General features: G+C 41.4%; 1 protein-coding gene across 6 annotated transcripts in view; it reads right to left on the minus strand.

Moving 5' to 3' along the window:
• Positions 1-23,842, minus strand: part of MEIKIN (meiotic kinetochore factor) — an 86,554-nt gene that overhangs the window by 24,054 nt on the left and 38,658 nt on the right. For all 6 annotated transcript variants that reach the window (XM_051844192.2, XM_051844191.2, XM_051844188.2 and 3 more), the window contains exons 9-11: positions 19,357-19,427; positions 10,695-10,859; positions 6,287-6,367 (exon numbers count right to left, since the gene is read on the minus strand). In XM_051844192.2, coding sequence (XP_051700152.2) covers positions 6,287-6,367; positions 10,695-10,859; positions 19,357-19,427 — 317 coding nt within the window. The remainder of the gene's footprint in view (positions 1-6,286; positions 6,368-10,694; positions 10,860-19,356; positions 19,428-23,842) is intronic.

Here is a 23,842-nt window from a genome sequence, read left to right on the forward strand (position 1 = left end):
CACTTAGGCTAGCCCAAATATATGGATACCTCAACTGGATTCAGATGCACTAGATGGGAGTTTTTTTTTTCTCTCTCTCTCTGTGCCCCTCCCTCCCTCCCTTCGTCTCTCTCTCTCTCTCTCTCTCTCTCTCTGTGTGTGTGTGTGTGTGTGTGTGTGGAGCAGGGTGCATGTTCTTCCCCTGGTGAGGTCCTCTTCCTCCTGGCAGCACAGAACAACTTCATGTCTATGTATCTGTATCTTAGAATAGTCTTAGAAAGGTCACATTAAAACAAGATACTGGCAAATGAAAATCTCCCAGAAGTCTCTGCTCAATTGGCCTTCTTTAGGATAGCCACCGAAGATGTGAAAGCTCAGAATCGAAGGGAATCCACAGGCCTCCTCTGGTGGCAGCAAGTTGTGGAATGAACCAAAGAGCAATTTGTTTCAAACTGATTCATTAACAAAATTTTGAACTTTAAAATATCAATCCATTAAGTAGTCTCAAAATTATTTTTAGAAGATGCTGGTATTTATCTACTAGATGGGAAAATATTTGCAAATGACCTATCTGATAAGGATCTAGTGTCCAGAAAAAAGATTCCTTATAACTCAATCATTAACTTCATTATAAAATGGGCACAGTATCTTTGAATAGGCATTTCCCCAAAGAAGGAATACAAATAGCAAATAAGATCAAATGTAAAATCACAAAGAGATACCAGTTCACCCCCAAAAGATGGATGGTGACAAGTGTTGGTAAAAATGTAGAGAAATCAGAATTTTCATACAGTGTTGGGAACGTGAGCTTATTCAGGCACACTGGAAAATAGTCTCACATTTCCTCAAATAAGTAACCATATAACCCAGGAAATTCTACTCTGGGTATGTAGCTAAGACTAATGAAAACATATGTTCATGGCTGACATTGTGGTATAGCAGGTAAAACTGCCACCTGCCATGCAGCATCCCATATGACTGCTGGCTGGTGTCCCGGATGCTGTACTTCCAATCCAGCTCCCTGCTATTGGGCCTGGGAAAACAGCAAAGGATGGCCCAATTGCTTGGGCCCTTGCATACAGGTTGGAGACCTGGAAGAGGCTCCTGGGTCCAAGGCTTTGGCCCGGCCCCACCCTGGAGAGTGAACCAATGGATGGAAGATCTCTCTTTGTATTTCCCTCTCTCTCTCTGCGTAAATCTGTCTTTCAAGTAAATAAATGAATCAAAAGAAAGAAAAAGAGAGAGAGAGAGGGAGGGAGGGATGGAAGGAGGGATGGAGGGAGGAAGAGTTGTATCCCAAGGTGGATGAACAGGGGAAAGATATATTGCTTTAGAAGGGGCGGGGCGGGGGGGGAGTGGAGAAAGTGCATTCCCGGTAGACAGCTGGAGAGAGCAAGTCAGGGTTGCAGTGAAAACTACAGAATGTAGAGGGCGCCATGGATCAGACTGGAAGGTGCCGTCATGCAGCAAAGAGCGCGAACACCACACTCCAGAACTGGTGGATACGCCAGCTTTGGAGAGCGAGGTGAGAGCACACTGCAGCAGCTTATGCCACTGGTGATATTGCGGGAGGGAGAGCCTTGCAGACCACACTGTCTTTGAGATCAGCCTGGAGCCCTAAGAGGGACAGTGTACCTGCCTAACCCAGCAATGGCATCACCAACTGGTGGGGAGAAAGTGCCATTTTGACAACAGTGGTGCGGTTCTTTTGCATATGATTGGAAGATTTTACCAGAGGGAAAAATCCGCATTCCCCACTGATTTTGAGTCTGGCTGGGAGGGTTGATGGGGACTGGGCATCCACATAGGACTGTGAGGTGCCCCCAGCCTCTCAACATCACAGGCTCTGGGGCTCAAACCGCAAGGTGAAGCACTCACAGGAAGCTGGCTCTGGAAAGCTCTCTGCTCTCTCTGTGGAGGGGACAGTCTAGCGGGGTGGAATAGATCTTCTGTAGCCTGTAACTGTGGGAGCCTTGTGTGCTAAGTCTGTGTGAACTCTGTGACTGCATGACAGGGATTTTGAATTGCTGTATCTGACATCAGAGGCTCAGAGCTCTCTGACTGTCTTGGGTCACTGCATAGAGATCAGTGCTCACACTGAGGACTGCACACTCTCTGTGCTGTTCATGTGGCAGCGTGGATGAGTGCTGTACCCACTGTGGACTAAACCCAGGCAGTGATGACCTTGGAAAAGAGGAGGTGAGGGAGTGATTACACCAAATGAGGTGATCATATCCTCCTCCTGCCAATAATAAAGAGACCGACCATGTCCAACTTGAGTGTCACCCTGGATACTTGCCCCATCCTGCAACACTGACCAGAGCTCCCTGGCTGCGCCCTGCACACACCTCTGGGTATTCATGGAGAGAGCAGACAATCCACTAAGTCACAGAGGCTTAGTTCAAAGATAAATGCCATCAGAGGGAAAAAAACCAACAAGTATTTCTAACAAACACCTAAAATAAATGCAGAAATTCAAGAAACAAGAAAGCATGACTCCCAGAAAGGAACACAACACTAAATACGAGAAAGTGAAGATGAATAGATTGATGAAATGCCTAAAGATGTTCTACATATTGATCACAGAATTACTCAGAATCAAGGAGAAGCAAACCCACAAGTTACAGAAATTCATATATGACATGGAGGAAAAATTGCCCCATAAGATTGAGATTTTGAACAGAAATCAAACTGAAATATTAGAAATGAAGAATTCAATATGTTAAATAAAATACAGTGGAAAGCCTTAACAACAGAGTTGGTGAGGCAGAAGAAGGAATACTCAAGCTAGAAGGCAAATCTTTGGAAATATCTCAGACCAAAATAAAAAAGAAGAAATTAGAAAAATTAAAAAACAATGTTCAAGATTTATGGACTACTATCAAATGACCCCACATATAGGTCTTAGGAGTTCCTGAAGGTATGGAAAAAGATAATGAATTAGAAGGCCTATTCAGTGAAATTATTACAGAAAATTTCTCCAATTTGAAGAAACCAAAGGATGTCAAAGTACACAGCACTTTTTTTTTTTTTTTAACAGGCAGAGTGGACAGTGAGAGAGAGAGAGACAGAGAGAAAGGTCTTCCTTTGCTGTTGGTTCACCCTCCAATGGCCGCCGCCACTGCGGCTGGCGCGCTGTGGCTAGCACACCATGCTAATCCAAAGGCAGGAGCCAGGTGCTTCTCCTGGTCTCCCATGTGGGTGCAGGGCCCAAGCACTTGGGCCATCCTCCACTGCACTCCCTGGCCACAGCAGAGAGCTGGCCTGGAAGAGGGGCAACTGGGACAGAATCCGGTGCCCTGACCGGGACTAGAACCCGGTGTGCCGGCGCCGCAGGCAGAGGATTAGCCTATTGACCTGCGGCGATGGCTCTCTTAATAGAGATGACCAAAAAAGATCTTTACCATGACACATGGTAGTCAAACTTTCACAACACAAAAAATAAGGAAGGCTTCTAAAATGTGCATGAGAAAAATGGCAGATTACTTTCAGAGGATCTTCAATTAGACTCACAGCTGATTTCTCATCAGAAACTCCATAGGCTAGCAGAGATTAAAGAGACATAGTCCAAGTCTTAAGAGAAAAAAATTTGTCAACCCAGATGACTGTACCCTACAAAGCTCTCATTTGTGAATGAAAGTGAAATAAAGACCTCCCATAACAAATAGAAATTGAAAGAATTTGTCATCACTTATCCAGCCTTACAAATTATGTTTAAGGATACGCTATGGGGCTGGCGCCATGGCACAGTAGGTTGATCTGCCTGCAGCGCCAGCTCCCATATGGGCACCAGTTCTAGTCCTGGCTGCTCCTTTTCCAATCCTGCTCTCTGCTGTGGCCTGGGAAGACAATAGAAGATGGCCTAGGCCCTTGGGCTCCTGCACCCGCATGGGAGAACGGGAAGCACCTGGCTCCTGGCTTCAGGTCAGTGCAGTTCTGGCTGTTGCGGCCATTTGGGGAGTGAACCAGCAGAAGAAAGATCTTTCTCTCTGTCTTTCCCTCTCACTGTCTGTAACTCTACCTCTCAAATAAATAAATAAAAAATAAATAAAAGGGATGTGCTACACACAGAAACATACAAATATGGTCATCATTATGAAAGAATGTGAAGGCATAAAATTTCCTAATAGAAGTACAAAGGAAATCCAATGCAAACAAAATGAATATTTATGGAAAAATGGCAGGGCCAAGTGGTTACTTAGCAATAGTAACCTTGGATGTAAATGCTCTAAATTTTCCAATTAAAAGACAGACTGGCTGAATGGATTAAAAAACAAGATCCATATGTTTGCTGCCTACAAGAAAAGCACCTCACCAACTAGGATACATGCACTCTGAAAGTACAAAAACAGAAAAAGATACTCCACACTAAGAGAATGCAAAAAAAAAAAAAAAAAAAAAAAAAAGGGCAGGTGTAACCATCTTAATATCAGACAGAATAGACTTTAACACAAAAACTGCTAAAAAAGACAAAAAAGGGCATTATATAATGATTAAGTGATCAATTCAACAGGAATATGTGACTATAATAAATGTAAATGTACCCAATGCCAGGGCAACTGGCTATTTAAAACAAATATTTATGGATCTAAAGGGAGACATAGACTCCAATACAAGAGTAATGGTAGGGGCCGGCGCCTCGGCTCACTTGGCTAATCCTCCGCCTACAGCGCTGGCACCCCGGGTTCTAGTCCCAGTCAGGGAGCCGGATTCTGTCCTGGCTGCCCCTCTTCCAGGCCGGCTCTCTGCTGTGGCCGAAACAAAAAATATAAAAGAGGGGCCAGTGCTGTGATATAGTGGGCTAAGACTCCACCTGTGGCTCTGGTACCACATATTGGCACTAGTTTGAGTGTTGGCTGCTCCTCTTCCAATCCAACTCTCTTCTATGGTCTGGGAAAGAAGTAGAGGAAGGCCCAATTCCTTGGGCCCTTATGCCCACGTGGGAGACCTGAAAGAAGTTCCTGGTTCCTAACTTCAGATGGGCCTGCCTCTGGCCGTTGTGACCATTTGGGGAGTGAGCCAACAGATGGAAGATCTTTCTTTCTGCCTCTTTCTTTTTCTCTGTCTTTAACGCAACTTCTCAAATAAATAAATAAGTCTTTTTTAAAAATACAAAAGATCAGTGAAATGAAGAACTGGGTTTTTGAAAAAATAAACAAAATTGATACATCATTGGCCCAACTAACTAAAAAAGAGGGAGAAAACCCAAATCAACAAATTCAGAAATGAAAAAGGAAATATAATAATAGATACCAAGGAAATAAAAAGAATAATCAGGAATTACTACAAAGGCTGTATAGCAACAAATTGGGAAACTTAAAAGAAATGGGTAGACTCTGGACACACACAGTATAACAAAATTGAGTCATGAAGACATGGAAAACCTAAACAGATCAATGACCAAAACAGAGATTGAATCAGTAATCAGCATCCTCTCCACAAAGAAAAGCCCAGGACTGGATGGCCTTACTGCTGGATTCTATCAGACTTTTAAAGAACTAATTCCAATCTTCTCAATCTATTCAAAGCAATTGAAAGGGAGGGAACCCTCTCAAACTCCTTCTATGAGGTCAGCATCACCTTAATTCTGAAACCAGAAAAAATACAAGTAAAGCCATTGTGGAAGACAGTATGGAGACACCTCAGAAATCAGAAAACATATATACCATATGACCCAGTAATCCCAGTCCTGGGAATTTACCCAAATGAAATGAAATCAGCATATGAAAGATGTATCTGTATCCCCATGTTTATTGCAGTTCAAGTCACAATTGCTAAGACATGGAATCAACCTAGATGTCTATCAACTGATGACTGGATTAAGAAATTATGGTATTTATATATATAAAAATTTATATATAATAATATATATAATATATAATATACAATATCTAATAATATAATAATATATAGTAATATTATATATAATGTATGTAAATTTATATATATATCTATAATTATATATATATAGTATGGAATAGTAGTATGGAATACTACTCAGCCATAAAAAGAATAAAATCCTGCCTTTTGCAACAAAATGGATGCAAAAGTTCTAAATTTCAGTTATGTATATTTACACACAATAATTAAGAAAACCAAAAAAAGAAGAACCCTGGTTAATACTATAAAATTCTGATTTTCTTTCCCCCTTACATGCATAGCAATATATACAATACTTGCAATGAAAGTATGCTTATGCAACAAAAAAATACAGATATCATTCTCTATAGGCAATATTCCCTAGTATAACAAAAATAGAAGAATGGGGAGAGGAAGAGTCACAAAATAGATAAAAGTTAATACTTACCACAAAAACAGCTGTCGCTGAAGATGGTGTACTTGTTAACAAGTCTGTACTTTTCTTATCAGTAGTAGAAGAATTTATTTTCTACAAATATTTTGTGAAATAGGAGAATGAATAGCAGGAATATACTATTTTAATATAGTAAAATCACAATTTAAAGTTAGTAGACTAGATTATAATATGTAATATCAGTAAAAATCTTTTATCTACTAGTTAAATTTTAAATCATTTGATAGTAAACTAAAGGGTTTTCTTTCTTAGCTATGTCAAACAACTCCCAAGAGTTCTCTATGTGGAATAATAACTATGGGGGCCCAGCACTGTGGTATAGCAGGACGCCGGATTCTGTCCCGGTTGCCCCTCTTCCAGACCAGCTCTCTGCTGTGGCCAGGGAGTGCAGTGGAGGATGGCCCAAGTCCTTGGGCCCTGCACCCGCATGGGAGACCAGGAGAAGCACCTGGCTCCTGGCTTCGGATCAGCACGATGTGCCGGCCGCAGCGCGTCACCCATGGCAGCCATTGGAAGGTGAACCAACAGCAAAGGAAGACCTTTCTCTCTGTCTCTCTCCCTCTCACTGTCCACTCTGTCAAAAAAAAAAAAAAAAGAATACTTCAGTTGAAATTACTATCAATTTAGGAAAAAAAGCTAATTAGAGTGTTGAATTAGGGAATAGTTATTTGGTTATTTTATTAACTGCTAAGAAAAGTATATTACTTTCAGCATTATATAATTCCTAGTATATTATTATATTTTTAATGGAAGTGGATTATAAGTTATTTATGAAGTTGTTAAGATGCATATGTAGCAAAGAGAATTAGTTTGAAATATATATGTCTAAAAATAGGTAGATACTTTCATTAATAGAACATTAACGAAATAAAATAGGATGCAGACTCATTTTTTATTTCTCAGTCAGAGATGGGTGAACAAAGCAAGAAAGAGGAATAAAAAGAGTAAAGAAAGAAAGAAACAAGGTCCAAGAGCTAAACAGAATGACAAAAAGAGAGGGAGGGAGAGGGAGAGAGCGAGAGAACAAGAGAAAGAGAGATAAGGGAGGGAAGAAGAGGTAGATGGGGGAAAAAGGTAGGGGGAGAGGGAGTGGGGAGAGACAAAAGACTGAGAGGAAAGGAAAAAAGAGAGGAAGATTGAGTAAAGGAGAGAGGGCAGGAGCAGACAGACAAGACATGCACCAACACAGACTGGGAGCAGAAAGACACTGAGAGAATTAGAGGACAGAGGATGACAGCAAGAGACAGAGAACACTGAGAGAAAAAGAGACAGAGACAGGCTGGCGCCGCAGCTCACTAGGCTAATCCTCCGCCTTGCGGCGCCGGCACACTGGGTTCTAGACCCGGTCGGGGTGCCGGATTCTGTCCTGGTTGCCCCTCTTCCAGGCCAGCTCTCTGCTGTGGCCAGGGAATGCAGTGGAGGATGGCCCAAGTCCTTGGGCCCTGCACCCCATTGGAGACCAGGGTAAGTACCTGGCTCCTGCCATCGGATCAGCGCGGTGTGCTGGCCGCAGTGTGCCAGCCTCAGCGGCCACTGGAGGGTGAACCAACGGCAAAAAGGAAGACCTTTCTCTCTGTCTGTCTCTCTCACTGTCCACTCTGCCTGTCAAAAAGAAAAAAAAAAAAAAAAAGAGAGAGAGAGAGACAGAGACAGAAACTGGGAGAAGAAAGAGAGAGAGCCTTGCAACAAGAGAGACAAAATCAGAGACAGTAACACCAAAGAGAGAGAGAGAGAGAGAGAGAGAGAGAGAGAAACAGTGATAGTTGAAGAGACAGAGAGAGCCAACTCAAGAAATAAAACTTGAACATCACATGTTTGTGTTAGGTTTCTCTTTTCCTCTCTTTCCTTTTTTAAAAAAAGATTTATTTATTTATTTGAAAGTCAGTTACACAGAGAGAGGAGAGGCAGAGAGAGAGAGGGAGAGAGGTCTTCCACCTGATGGTTCACTCCCCAACAGGCCACAACAGCCAGAGCTGTGCCAATCTGAAACTAGGAGCCAGGAGCTTCTTCTGGGTCTCCCACATGCGTGCAGGGGCCCAAGCACTTGGGCCATCTTCTACTGCTTTCCCAGGCCACAGCAGAGAGCTGGATCAGATGTGGAGCAGTCGGGTCTTGAACTGGCGCCCATATGGAAGGCTGGCACTAATGCCAGGGCATTAGTCCACTGCGCCACAGTGCTGGCCCCTTCCTATCTTTTCTTTCACTCATTCTCTTCCTCTGGATCTGTTAAACTAGTTGTTGGTACAAAGCATAATGTGGAATAGTTTTCTGGGAAACATTTTTTTCAAAACAATTTTACAGGTACATTCATCTGGTATACTATGTCACTTCTCTAACTGATATCCACATAATCTTCTATTCTCTATTCTTCTGAACAATGTGGGTTACTCTAGGCTTAGGGACTGTTGTGAAAGGACTATAAATAACATGTGTAAACAGGACACATGGTGCCTGAAGAATAAGAGACAGGCAGTGATAGCTATTCCTATACCCTCGTGGCAGCATTGGGGGTGCTCTACTCAGACCTCCCTGAACACAGGACTCGCTGTCCTGAGGCAGGGAGTGTGACTAAGCCAACACCCCCAGCTCCAGCTTCCGCCAAATCTCCTGCTTTCAAGCAGAAGCCACCATATTTCCAGGCAGCTGCCAGCCAATGTCTGGGCTTGGGAGACTGACATCAGACTTTTTAATGAGAAATCTTTCCTCCAGAACACCTCACTGGGAAAGCTTCTGTCAGCTCAGCAGTGAAGAGTGAGGCTATCCTTGCCAACTTTTCTTCTTTCCTGCTTTGTCTCAGGTGTTAATCAGTCCCTTCAATAAACCACTGGAATTTTTAATTCTGCCTCAATATCCACCTTCTTGTAGTTCCAATGACATAGCTGTCATCTGTCAAATCAATTTTAAAGACTTCAGTCTGGGGGCCGGCACCGTGGCTCACTTGGTTAATCCTCCACCTGCGGCATCGGCATCCCATATGGGCACCGGATTCTAGTCCCGGTTGCTCCTCTTCCAGTCTCCAGCTCTCTGCTGTGGCCCGGGAGGACAGTGGAGGATGGCCCAAGTGCTTGGGCCCTGCACCCGCATGGGAGACCAGGAGGAAGCACCTGGCTCCTGGCTTTGGATCAGCGTAGCTCCGGCCGTAGCGGCCATTTGGGGAGTGAACCAACGGAAGAAAGACCTTTCTCTCTGTCTCTCTCACTGTCTAACTTTATCTGTCAAATAAATTTAAAAAAAAAAAAGACTTCAGTCTGTATGTAGCTGTAGGTAAACAGCTTTATCTTTTCCTAGATATGTTAAGAAATTATGCATTTAAGTGGAAGCAGCACTAATGCCCATCGATTGATGAATAACAAGTAAAATGTTGTACATCCGTGAAACAGAATATTATTTGGCAATTGAAATGTGTGAAGTTGTGATAGATACAATATGAATGGACTTTCTTTTTTTTTTTTAATTTATTTAATGAGCGTAAATTTCCAAAGTACAGCTTATGGACCACAATAGTCTCCTCCCCCCCCGCCCCCGTGTCTTCCCTCCCATCCACAACGCTCCCCTCTCCCACTCCCTCTCCCCTTCCCCTTCACATCACGATTAATTTTCAATTATCTTTATATACAGAAGATCAATTTAGCGTATGTTAAGTAAAGATTACCACATTTTGCTCCCACACAGAAACAAAGTGTAAAATACTATTTGAGTACTAGTTATAGCATTGATTAAACACCTAAGAGTAATTGTGTATTAATTACAGAGCTCAACCAATAGTTTTAAGTAGAATATAAAATGCATCTTTTGTATTGTTGTGGCTTTCCCCCGACCTCGCTCCCTCCCGTGGCCCTCCCCTCACCCACTTCCTCTCCCATCCCGCCCTTCATCACGTTTCATTTTCGGTTACCTTCATATACCGAAGATCAATTTAGTATATACTAAGCAGGGATTTCAACAGGTTGCACTCACACAACCGAACCAGGTATAGGGTATTGTTCGACTAGTAGTGTTGTTTTTGAGTTTCATAGATAAACATATTAAGGACAGAGATCCTGCGTGGGGAGCATGAACCCAGTGACTCCCATTGTTGATTTAACAATTGGCACTCTTATTTATGACGTCAGCAATCACCCGAGACTCTTGCTATGAGCTGTCTAGGCTATGGAAGCCCCTTGAGTTCACCAACTCTGAATTTGTTTAGTCAAGGCCATATCACAGTGGAGGTTCCTTCCTCCCTTCAGAGAAAGGCGCCTCTCTCCTTGATGGCCTGATTCATGAATGGACTTTCAAAACACTGCTAAATAAAGAAAATCACAAACACAAAGAAATTATGCATTCTTAAATATTCTTAGTAAGTAATTTCACTTTTGTAGTATTTTCAAGAATTATTAGTTAATAAAAGACTAGTGCTTACCAATGCAGATTCCAGGGGCTGAGGCAGCAGAACTTTAGTAAGGGATCTACCTGCATTGCTTTCAAGAGTAGAACTAGGGCAAGATGATGAGTCCTTAATTTCTACATGAGGAGAATTTAATTTTGTTTGAAAATTTGTATCTTTATGTTCAGAATCCTTTTCAGGCTGAAAAAAAATTATAATCATGAAATAGGTTTCACATTGCTATGAAAACATTGCTACTACTTGTCCCATGTTCCAATATTCTTTGAAATAAAAAAAAAATGACACTTAAAGATGGATGATTTTCCAGGAAAAAAATAACAAGTTCCACACATTTAAGTAAAGTATCTGTGGAAAGACAAAACAGTTTGAAATATTCAGCTTAAACATATTTCCTACTGGTGCTGGCACTGTGGCCTAATAGGTTAAATCTCCTCTGGCAGCGCCAGCATCCCTTTTGGGTGCCAGTTCCAATCCTGGCTGCTTCATTTCTGATCAGGCTCCCTGCTGATGGCCTGGGAAAGCAGTGGAAGACAGCTCAAGTCCTTGGGCCCCTGCACCCATGTGGGAAACTCAGAAGAAGCTTCTGGCTGCTGGCTTCAGATCAGGCCAGCTCCAGCCATTGCGGCCATTTGGGGAGTAAAGCAGCAGATGGAAGACCTTTCTCTCTATCTCTCCTTCTGTGTGTCCATAACTGTGCCTCTCAAATACATAAATCTTTCTTTTTTTTTTTTTTGACAGGCAGAGTTAGACAGTGAGAGAGAGAGACAGAGAGAAAGGTCTTCCTTCCATTGGTTCACCCTCCAGATGGCCGCTACGGCCAGCATGCTGCGCCAATCCGAAGCCAGGAGCCAGATGCTTCCTCCTGGTCTCTCATGCAGGTGCAGGGCCCAAGCACTTGGGCCATCCGCCACTGCCCTCCTGGGCCACAGCAGAGAGCTGGACTGGAAGAGGAGCAACCAGGACAGAATCCGGCGCCCTGACCGGGACTAGAACCCAGGGTGTTGGCGCTGCAAGCAGAGAATTAGCCAAGTGAGCCACGGCACCAGCCCAAATGCATAAATATTTAAAAATAATTTCCTACCAATTTAAAATAACATCTCCCCAAAAGTGTTTTGTGAAAAGAAAACAAATGATGAGATTTATCAATATTTAAAATTTAATCTCAGGACAAACACTAAATATATTTATTTTAACTGTCTTTATTATACAGTAATATGCATGTAAGAAACTAACTGTCCTCTTGACATAGGAAACTGGCAACTGTTAAGACAATGTGTTATTTTTCTAACTCATCCCCAACATTGAAAATTGGAGACCATTGAGTGATTGCTTGTCCTAAGTTGTTTAACTCCTCTTATGCTTTCAAGATGTCTTTACAATATTTCCCAAAGTTTAAATATATTCAACATAAACAGGGAGGTGCAGTTGAACTGTGGATAGGGGTATAAAGAGGATGACAGAGAGAGAGATAGAGAAAGGACTTAGAACAGATATAAGGTATATTCCAAGATAAGGAATGGGAGAACAAACATGGAGCAAAGAGTGAGGCGTTTACAGTCCCTGAAGACTTTTCTTTCCATGAATATTTCACATCTTTCAAACAGCTTTCTCTCTCACTCCTGCCATCATTCGCAGCAATTTTGAAAACCTACTCAATCAACTGGCCTCTCAGTTCCTTGACTCCTACATTTCCAATAATATTTTACCCTCATGCCATCTCAGTCACTTCATAATCAAATATCAGCCCTTACCTTTAACAGAAACTACATAACCACCAATTCCAGGAGCTTCCTGTATCTTTTCAGTTCTGGCTGAAATATCTTCATGAAATAAATTCTGCCATTCATTAAAATCTCTAGTTCACTGATCGTACAATTTTAATCTTTATCTATTAACCCTCTTCTTTTTCCTTCCTTGTCTACTCTGTATTCTCTCTCTATCACAGATACCTGACAAATTTCCAGCATTAGATAAACCTTGACATCCATAGCTTTCATGCCTCCAGAGCAAACGAGTACTGAGGAAAACTGTATAGTCTGGCATATCAACACCACCACCAGCTCAAAAGGCAAAGCCATAGACAAGCAACACTGCTACACTTCACCAGCTTCTCAGGACTATTTCACACCTATACGAATTTCCTGAAACTTCTTACTTCCTTCCCTCTACTATTCTCAGCTAACAGTCTTGCCACACACTTCCTTGTAACAGTGGCCATCAAACAGGATGCCAACACTCAAAACTCACATTATTTGGGGCAGGGGTCAGTTTAGAACTTGAGTGCCCTTGTTAAAACATTACTAAGAATGTCATCACCCCAAAAGCAGAACATTAAGCCAAACATGGAATCTTTCTCAGTGCAAAGCCAGTCTTCCCACAATTACATCCACAAATTTACCACACTGGAAATGAAAAGCCATTTCCTCTACTTGTATATTGCATCCATTCCTCTGCATTTTTTCAGGAACTTCCCTCTTCCAGATAATAGTTTAGGGAACTTTTGTAGTAGTTTTATTAAGGTATAACTTAGATATCATAAAATTTACCCACCTTAAGGATAAAATTCAATTTTTAAACGATATTCACAACATTGTGACCACCACAATCTAATTTTCAAAACGTCTCTTAAAATAAGGCTTGTATTCATTAGCAGTCATCTGCCTTTTCACTATCACCAGCCCTAAATAATCAGTGAACTATTTCTGTCTTTATAAATTTGCCCATCATGGATATTTCATATAAATGAAATCATTCAGTATGTGTTCTTTTGTGACTTAGCCCTTTGATGTCATACAATATTTTCAAAACTTCATCCATGTTGTGGCATGTATCAAAGCTTCTTATATTTCTACTGCCAAATAATATCGTATTATATGAATACGCCACATTTTATATATCCTTTAATCATTAGATGGGCATTTGAGTTGTTTCACTTTTTAGCTATGATGATTAATGCTGCTATGAACATCACGTAGAAGTATTTATGAAGATGCATGTTTTCATTTCTGTGGGTGTAAACCTTAGCCTACAATGGCTGGATCTGTGTTTCTTCCTTTCTTCTGCTTACTTTGGATTAAATTTGATCTTCTTTTTCTAGTTTCCTAAGATGGATGCTTATTGATTTTAGATCTTTCTACTTTTCAAATGAACTCATTAAATGCCATTGCTTTTGCCATATCCCACAAATTTTGATAAATTATATTTTCACCTTAAATTATTTTTTTCATTTGCGAGATAGTGAAATAGATATAAGAGAAAGAGAAAGCAAGTCCTACATGAGAAACAGAATCGGACCAAGTGCTCACTCCCATTCACTGGCTCATTCCTTAAGTAGCTGCAGCAGCAGAGGGGATGGAAGAAACCTGATTGAGGTGGGCATCAAACCCAGGCACTTTGATATGAAACATGAGCCTCTTACCTTGCAGATTTACTCCTAGGCCAAACGCTCGCCCCTGTATTTTCATTTTTATTCCGTCCAAAATACAGTCATGATGTAAAGGACAAGAGGGAGGAATTTGCAGCGGGATTGCAGGATAACAGCGAAGTTCTATTTCTAGTTTTTTAAGGAATCTCCGTAGTCACTGTACTAACTTACTTTTCCACTAACAGCATTTAAGAATCCCCCTTTTGGGTAGGCACTATGGCACAGCAGGTTAAGCTAATGTTTGCAAAGCTGGCATCCCACATCAGTGTTCTGGTTGGAGTCCCAACTACTTTGCTTCCAGTCTAGCTTCTTCTTAATGTACCTGACATGATGGTCCAGCTACTTGCACCCCATCACCCATGTGGGAAACCAAGATGGGGTTCAGGCTTCAGCTGCAGCTGTTGTGGCCATTTAGGGTAGTGAACCAGTAAATGGAAGTTAGTCAGTCAGTCAGTCAGTCTCTCTCTCTCTCTCTCTCTCTCTCTCCCCCCTCCCTTTCTCTTTCCCTCTCTCCCTTTCCACTTTGTTGCTCTACCTTTCAAATAAATAATAACTGTTTAAATCGAAAGTTCTCCTTTCACCACCTCCTTGCCAGCATTTGTCACTTTTTCTTTTTGGTATATTAGCCATTCTGACAGGGGTGAGGTGATAACGTTATTGTGGTTGTGATTTTCACTTCCCTGATTGCTAGTGACATTTAACACCTTTTCATATATTTATTAGCCACTTGTTCTTTTGAGAAATGTCTATTCATGTCCTTTGCCCATTTCTTAACTGGATTGGTTGATTTTGTATTGTTTAAGTTTGCTGAATTACTTATATATTCTGGATATTGATCTTTTGTCAGATAAGGAGATTGCAAATATTTTCTCCCATTCCATATGACATTGCATCACTTTGTTGTTTCCTTTCCTGTGCAGAAGCTTCTGAGTTTGGTACAATTCCACTTGTCTGCACTTTTGGGGTCTTATCTAAAAATCACTGCTTATACCAATGTCTTGAAATATTTTCTCTATGTTTTCCTGTAGCAATTTCGCTACTGTATGTTCTTGGCACTTATATCAACAAATTAGTGGGTTGTATGTGTGTGGACTGATTTCTGAGTTTTATATTATTTTCTATTGATTTATGCCAGAGTCACAATGTTTTAATTACTGCAACTTTGTAGTATCCTTTGAAGTCAATATTGTGGTATCTCCAGCTAGCTTGCTTGTTTCCTTACTTCCTTCCTTTTTCTGAATATCATTTTGGCTATTCTGGGTCTTTTATAGTTCCATATGAATTTTAGAGTTTTTTTTTCTAATTCTGTAAAGAATAGCATTACTTTTGTATCATTTATTAGAATATCCATCTCTCTGCAATCAATTATCCATCTGTTCTTGCATGTTGTCTACTTTTCCCATTAAAGCCTTTAGTGTGTTAATCAATTTTTTAAAAATTGCTGGTCTGACAATTCTAACACTCCCTCCACATCTGACTGAGTTCTGATACTTAGTTTCTTCAAACTGGTGGGTTTTTTTGTTTGTTTGTTTGTTTTGTTTTGTTTGCCTTGTAATTTTTTTTGAAAGGTGGCCATGATACCAGCCCTCTGCTGTGGCCAGGGAGTGCAGTGGAGGATGGCCCAGGTGCTTGGGCCCTGCACCCCATGGGAGACCAGGAAAAGCACTGGCTCCTGGCTCCTGCCATCGGATCAGCGCGGTGCGCCGGCCGCAGCGCGCCGGCCGCGGCAGCCATTGGAGGGTGAACCAACGGCAAAGGAAGACCTTTCTCTCTGTCTCTCTCTCTCACTGTCCACTCTGCCTGTCAAAAAAAAAAAAAAAAGAAAAAAAAAAAGAAAAGAAAGGTGGCCATGATAAACTAGGTAAAAGGAAATATGGTGGATAGGTCTTTATTATTACAGTGATAAGATGTGAGACAGGAGATTTTCTATAGCCCTGTGATAAGGTCATAGGATTTTTGGTGAGTCTGAGCCCCAGGAATGTGATCTTCACAGTGCTTCTGATTTTTTTCCCCCTCCTTAGATGAGATATAGTAGAGGGAACTGAAGTTGTTATTTCCCATCCCATAGGTAGGTTAGGCTCTGATAACAGTACGTTAGATTCTGGAAAAATAGTTTCTCTTGAAGGCAGGTATTGTTAATAAGAGTGCTCTGACTCACTGCAAAATGATTCCTTTCCCCCTCACACTGCAGCAGCATGAGAGGATTAAGTTTCAATAATCACTATGAAGACCTCATAGGGTTCCTGGAGACAAAACTCACAAAAGGAGGAGGGGGAGCCTATGAATGGGTTTCCCTGGAATTTTTTTTTTTTTTTTTTTTGACAGGCAGAGTGGACAGTGAGAGAGAGAGACAGAGAGAAAGGTCTTCCTTTTTTTTTTTTTTATTATTTTTTTGATAGGCAGAGTGGACAGTGAGAGAGAGAGACAGAGAGAGAAAGGTCTTCCTTTGCCGTTGGTTCACCCTCCAATGGCCGCCGCGGCCGGCGCGCTGCGGCCGGTGCACCGCGCTGATCCGATGGCAGGAGCCAGGAGCCAGGTGCTTTTCCTGGTCTCCCATGGGGTGCAGGGCCCAAGCACCTGGGCCATCCTCCACTGCACTCCCGGGCCACAGCAGAGAGCTGGCCTGGAAGAGGGGCAACCAGGACAGAATCCGGCGCCCCAACCGGGACTAGAACCCAGTGTGCCGGAGCCACTAGGCGGAGGATTAGCCTAGTGAGCCGCGGCGCCGGCCCTTCCCTGGAATTTTTATCTCTTAGATTCTTAATCACATTGAGTCTTCAGAAATTCATAAAAATAGTTTAGGTTTTGATGCCCTGATAAAGTTCCTATGTAGAGTTCTACTTATGGATTTCTATTCTGAGTAGTTGTGATTCTGTCTTCCTGACTATTTCTTCAATGTCTGGTACAGCAGTTTGCCCTGAAACCTCACTTCTTGAGTGGATATAAGAAGAGTTGATGATTTTTCAGTTTTCTCTGCTTTTAACTTATTGTTGGGACAGAGCAGGAGACTAAGATTCTTAAGACTGGAAAATGGAACTCCTACAATTGTTTTTTTTTTTTCCTTATAATAATAGCACACCTTCAAGCAGCATTCAATATTGTTGACCACTCTCCCTTCTTCTGGGGAGAAATGCTTTCCCCTCTTGGTCTCCATGACACCATATTCAGTGTATCTTCCTCCTTCTCTCTGGTCACTCTTCCTGATCTACATAAATGTGACTTTCAAGGATTAATCCTGGACCTTTCTCTCCATCACTATATAAATAATCTTTCCCAGGTGGTTTCACTGACTTCAAAAATATCTGTAACACTTTATACCCCTCTCTTTTTCTACTGACTCCAGATTTACAGCCAATGACCCACTGTCATATATCCTTAGATCTTACCTCTCCTATCATATTAATCAGTACCTTTATCCACCAAAGATGCCCATAGCAGAAACTTAGAAGTCTATTTAAAAAATATTTATGGGATGGTGCTGTGGCATAGCGGGGGAAGCCACTGCCTGCAGTGCCAGTATCCCACATAGTCTCCAGTTCAAGTCCCGGCTGCTCCTCTTCTGATCTAGCTCTGCTCTGGCCTGGGAAGATGGCCCAAGTCCTTGGCACCTGTGCCCATGTGGGAGACCCAGAAGAAGCTCTTGGCTCCTGGCTTCGGACTGGCCCAGCTCCAAATGTGGCAACAATTTGGGGAGTGAACCAGCAGATGGAAGACTCCCCCACCACCACCTCTCTCTCACTCTGTCTCTGCCTGTGCTTCTCTGTGACTCCACCTTTTAAATAAATAAATAATATTAAAAAAAAAAGATTTAAGAGGCTGGCACTGTGGTATAGCAGGTAAAGCCACCACCTACAATGCTGGCATCATATATGGGTACTGGTTCAAGTCCCAGCTCCTCCATTTCCAATCCAGCTCCCTGATAATGCACCTGGGAAAGCAACAGAAGAGGGCCCAAGAAGTTGGGCCCCTGCATCCACGTAGGAGACCCAGAAAAAGCTCCTAGCTCCTGGCTTCAGCCTGGCCCAGTTCTGGCCATTTAGCCATTTGGAGAGTGAACCAGCAGATGAAAACCCTCTCTGTGCCTATCTGTCTGTCTTTCTGACTCTGCCTTTCAAATAAATAACAGAAATATTCTAAACAAAAAGATTTATTTGAAAGGCAGTGTTAGAGAAGGAGGAACAGAGCAAGAGATCTTCCACCAAGTAGTTCACACCCCACATGCCTATAACGGTCAAGGATGAACGAGGAGCCAGAACTCCATCTAGGTCTCCCACATCTGTGGCTGGAACCTAAGTAGCTGGGCCATCATCTGCTGCCTCCTGGGCATATTAATAGGAAGATGGATCAGAACAGAGTAGCTAGGCACCCTCCTATGGGATGCAGGCATCCCCATTGGAAGCCTAATCTGCTATGCCACAACACCTGCCCCCCAAGTCTTTCTTAACACTTCTTACTCCTTCCTCTATTCAATACACCAACTCTCCAGGCAAAAATTTCTAGAATCCATTCATATCTCTCTATCTCTCCTACAATACTCCCTGATCAAAACCATCACAATCTCTCACCAGAAATCTTTGAAACTTCCTGCTAATGATTTTCCCTGTTTACCACTCTGTCCTTTTTCAATTTGTTCCCCAATCTAAATATTGACAGAGTGTTGCAACAAAATTAATACAAATTATAGATACAGAAGGGCCTGCTACAAGTGCCTCAAAATACTGGTAAAAATCTAAATCTCCATTTTCTCAGCTATAAAATAGATAACAAAAGACTAACTACTTGGTTTGCTAGAACAATATAAACAAAAGATATAATTAAGAAAATTCCATCCAAAAGCAACTACTGCTAAATACAAAAAAAAGTTCAAATTCTTCTCCAAAGTTCTGCAGATTTCAAGCCTCACATATTGATTCAGAAATAATCTTGCGCATAAGACACTACTCTGGCTACACAGTGATTCTTATTTTTACCTTAACTTAATGACTAATAGATATCTAATTACTCAAACAGAAGTTGGAAAAAATGTAAATTTTTCATTCTCTTTCATTAACAGTATATCAAGTAGATATTGACGTATATGCTGTATTCATTCTTTTTTACAAGATTGAATGATCTAATTTCTAAACTCCAAAAATGCTTTTAATTATGGACTTAAATAGTTGAAAAGATACTTCTTGTGAAAGTACTGATTAAAGATATATTCTTTATTATTAAAATATATGATTCATGTAGTTATTCTTCTTCAATACTTGCTTTTTTCTTTGCTTTTTCAGAGGATGAAGGGCATGTTTTCTCAGCAAGTAAAACCTCACAAGCAGCATTATCTATAAATGAAAGCATAGTTTAACACTCTAATCATTGAACTGTCATTTACTATACATATAGAGGACATAAAATTCAAATTTAACAAAATCAAAATCTTGACCTTCATGACTGTATCTTTATAATGGTTTAAGAAGAAAAAATTATGCTGAATAATCTGACTTGCCTTATATAGAAGAAAATATATTTAAAAATATCTTTACTTCAAGAGCTCCAGGTTTTTACAGAAGTACTTGCCTTTCAATCGTATGTGATTAAAATTCTTCATTATCCTACTATTTCCACTAGCCTGTATGGTTAGGCTTTCCATTTCTATCAGTATTGAAAACAAACTCAGTCCTTGCTCATCTTACCAAAAACTTTTCCCATTCCCCATATCCCTCTCCCATTACAGCCTACCTGATGTCCATAGGCAAGTTTCTTCAAAGATCTGTCAACAAATACTACCTTTACTCCCTCTCATCCAACTTTCAAATCCAAGCAATCCAGCTTTAACTCCCACTGATATCATACAAACCCTTCCTGTCTTCTCTCACTGGACCTCAACTCAACAAGAGGGCACACCCTTCCTCTCTGGTCCCTTTTATGGTTCCTCTTCAGTCTTCAGTCTTTCCTTTTCCTTACTTTGCAGACCTGAACCACAGCAATAGTATTTATAGTGCCTGCTATGTGTCAACTTTACCCATTATATTTACTTAATATCTCATATTTAACTTTTTCTTTATTTATAGCATCACTATCTTGATCTATGGCACCAAAATGTTTTCCTTTAGATTATTTTAATTGCTTTTCAGTCCAGCTCCCTCTGCAGTTCATTCTCTTCCTTGTATATTTAACATGCAAATCTACTATCATTTGCTTAAAACTCTTTAAAGGTATTCCACTGACCCCAAATTAAAAATGAAGCTCCAAAATCTGGAATACAAAGTCCTTTTTATGATCTGTGTATTTGCTTACTCATTCCTCACCCTCATTGCATAAGTTAATAGAGTTGGCTAAATAATATACAGGATGACCAGTTAAATTTGAATTTCCAATAAACACCAAGTGTTTTTGCAGCATGAGTACGTCCACTATAATAGTATAACCATGTGCAACATTTGAGACATATCTACATTAAAAATCATTTGCTATTTATTTAAATCCAAATTTAACTGGCTATTCTATAACTTTATTTGCTAAATGTGGAAACCTATAGGTTAATTATTCCTTGTCTACTTCACCTCTTAATGTACAAAGAAGTAAGTGCATTTGAGAGCTCTGTAAGAGATAAAACTAGTAACAAGATTTGACAGTATATTAAGTAGAAAAGTAATAAGAGGGTGCACGTTTGGTCTACTGGTTAAGATGTTAGTTAGGATGCCATATCCCACATTAGAGTGCCTATGTTAAACTTCTGACTCCATTTTCCTGCTAACGCAGAAACTGGGAAGCCGCAGTGATAGATGATGATGGATGTCTTAAGTATCTGGGTTCCTGCCATGTAGAAGTGAGAGACCAGGATTGAGTTCCCAGTTCACAGCATCTGCCCTTGGCCATTATTGGCATTTGGTGAGTGTGGGATCTTTCCTTTCTGTTTCCATGTGCCTCAAATACAAAGAAAAAATAAGAAAAGAGTTATTGAGGATGACCCCCTAGTTTCCTGGTTTGCTCAACTACATTTGCTGAGATGGAAGACTCTGGAATAGGATCAGGTCAGGTTTTGGGGACTGTAATTCTCAGTTCTCAAATCTCATTTTATTTGATCTTTTGCTCTTTCTATAGTTGGGATCGCTGTCTCCCCAGCACATTCACATCTCATGACCTCTGAGATGTCATTCTCTCCTGGTTTTTCTACTTCTACACTAGCCACTGAATCTCTGTTTCCTTTGCTGGAGCTCTCTCTACATGCCTACTTCTAAATGTTTGAGTGTCCTATTTATATTCTTTTTACACATCTCTTTTCTATTTATTTCCTGCATGATTTCATGTAATCCTATGGCTTAAAAACATCCATATTCTAGCACCAAATATACATAGACATATCTCTACAGTGAAAGCCTCTACTCTAAACTATAAAATCCTGCATCACAAACTGCCTTTATAATATCTCCACTTGAAAGATAGTAAGTCCCTCCATTTTTAAATGTTTTATTAAAGTATACCATATATAGTGGCCACAAATCTTATGTGTATATATACATATATATATATAGATATATATATTCATCAATATAACCACCAATCAGATCAAGATATAAAACATTTCCAGTACCCGAGAAGTCTCCTATCTATGTTCAGTTGGTAGTCCCTTTCCAAAGATTACCTCTATTCTGACTTCCATTATCCAGAATAGTCTTGACCACCTATCAACTTTGTATATTTAAAAACTACACAGTGGCCGGCACCGTGGCTCAATAGGCTAATCCTCTGCCTGTGGCGCCGGCACCCTGGGTTCTAGTCCCGGTTGGGGTGCCAGATTCTGTCCCGGTTGCCCCTCTTCCAATCCAGTTCTCTGCTGTGGCCCGGGAAGGAGTGGAGGATGGCCCAGGTCCTTGGGCCCTGCACCTGCATGGGAGACCAGGAGAAGCACCTGGCTCCTGGCTTCGAATCAGTGCAGTGCGCCGGCTGCAGCGGCCATTGGAGGGTGAACCAACGGTAAAGGAAGACCTTTCTCTCTGTCTCTCTCTCTCTCTCACGGTCCACTCTGCCTGTCAAAAACAAACAAACAAACAAACTACACAGTGTACACATGTGTGTGTCTGTGTTATTTCACGCAACATTACTTGAGCTGGTAGATTAAATGTAATATATTCAAGCCAAAATCTCTGAATCATTCTCCCAATTTTCTCTGCCCTATAGTGCTCCCATATTAATAAATGAATCACCATTCACCTAGGTTTTTTTTTTTTTTTTTTTTTTTTGGACAGGCAGAGTGGATAGTGAGAGGGAGAGACAGAGAGAAAGGTCTTCCTTTGCCGTTGGTTCACCCTCCAATGGCCACCACGGCTGGCGCGCTGCGGCCGGCGCACTGCGCTGATATGATGGCAGGAGCCAGGTGCTTCTCCTGGTCTCCCATGGGGTGCAGGGCCCAAGGACTTGGGCCATCCTCCACTGCCTTCCCGGGCCACAGCAGAGAGCTGGCCTGGAAGAGGGGCAGCCGGGACAGAATCCGGCACCCCGACCTGGACTAGAACCCAGTGTGCCGGCGCCGCTAGGTGGAAGATTAGCCTATTGAGCCGCGGCGCCGGCCTCACCTAGTTTCTTAAGGCAAAAATTTAACATTCACCCTTGACCTCTATTTCTCTATTACCTAATCAGAAAATTCTGGAACATATACTTATAAAATACATCTCAAATCAGACCATTGTTATCATCTTAGTCTAAGACCCCACTCCAATAGCTAAACCAGTTCTTCTTGCTTCTACTCTTCTCTTCTTAATCTATTCTTTGCATGTGGTAGCCAGAACAATAATTCTAAACTACATCTAAATCTTTAGAACGTAGAATACCAACCTAGAATGTTAAGACTATACAAATATTGGACATAGAGGCCAGCTCTCTGCTGTGGCCAGGGAGTGCAGTGGAGGATGGCCCAAGTACTTGGGCCCTGCACCCCATGGGAGGCCAGGATAAGTACCTGGCTCCTGCCATCAGATCAGCGCGGTGTGCTGGCCGCGGCGGCCATTGGAGGGTGAACCAACGGCAAAGGAAGACCTTTCTCTCTGTCCCTCTCTCTCTCTCACTGTCCACTCTGTCAAAAAAAAAAAAAAAAGAAAGAAAGAAAGAAAGAAAGAAAGAAAGAAAGAAAGAAAGAAAGAAAGAAAGAAAGAAAGAAAGAAAGAAAGAAAGAAAGAAAGAAAGAAATACTGGACATAGAAGCACAGAACCCATGATCTTTTGGAAGGCTGGAATTATTCCAGTCTGTTGTTTTCTTCCCTGGAGTGATGTTTTCACCACTTAGGAGAGGTGAAACACGGGGGTTTTCCAGGTATTGAGATGACTTTACATCTCACTACAACATACACGAATCCCTTGAAGTGGTGTTGTCCAAGATGGTAGCCACCAACCTCATCAGACTACTTAAATATAATTAAAATGAAATAAAAAACAAAAATTTTTAAATATATACCTGATCATGTCATCTCTCTGCTTTAAGATGCTCTAAAACATTTCTCATCACATTTAGAATAAAATCTCTGGTTGTTGACATGGCATAGAAGATTCTACACATTATACCACCTGAATAGCCCTCTGATCATATTTCAACCATTTATCTTCTTAATCTGCTGCAGCCACACTAACCTCTTTCCTCCTCTTTGAACAGGTCAAGAAGATTTCCATCTCAAGGCCTTTTTATGTGTTCCTTTCACCTGTCATTCCCTGGCTAGTAGCAGTAGATAAGATTGTAAAGGAGCCACAGCAGGAGTTGTTCAGA

Source organism: Oryctolagus cuniculus, chromosome 6 (genome assembly GCF_964237555.1).
Source record: "Oryctolagus cuniculus chromosome 6, mOryCun1.1, whole genome shotgun sequence".
NCBI lineage: Eukaryota > Metazoa > Chordata > Mammalia > Lagomorpha > Leporidae > Oryctolagus > Oryctolagus cuniculus.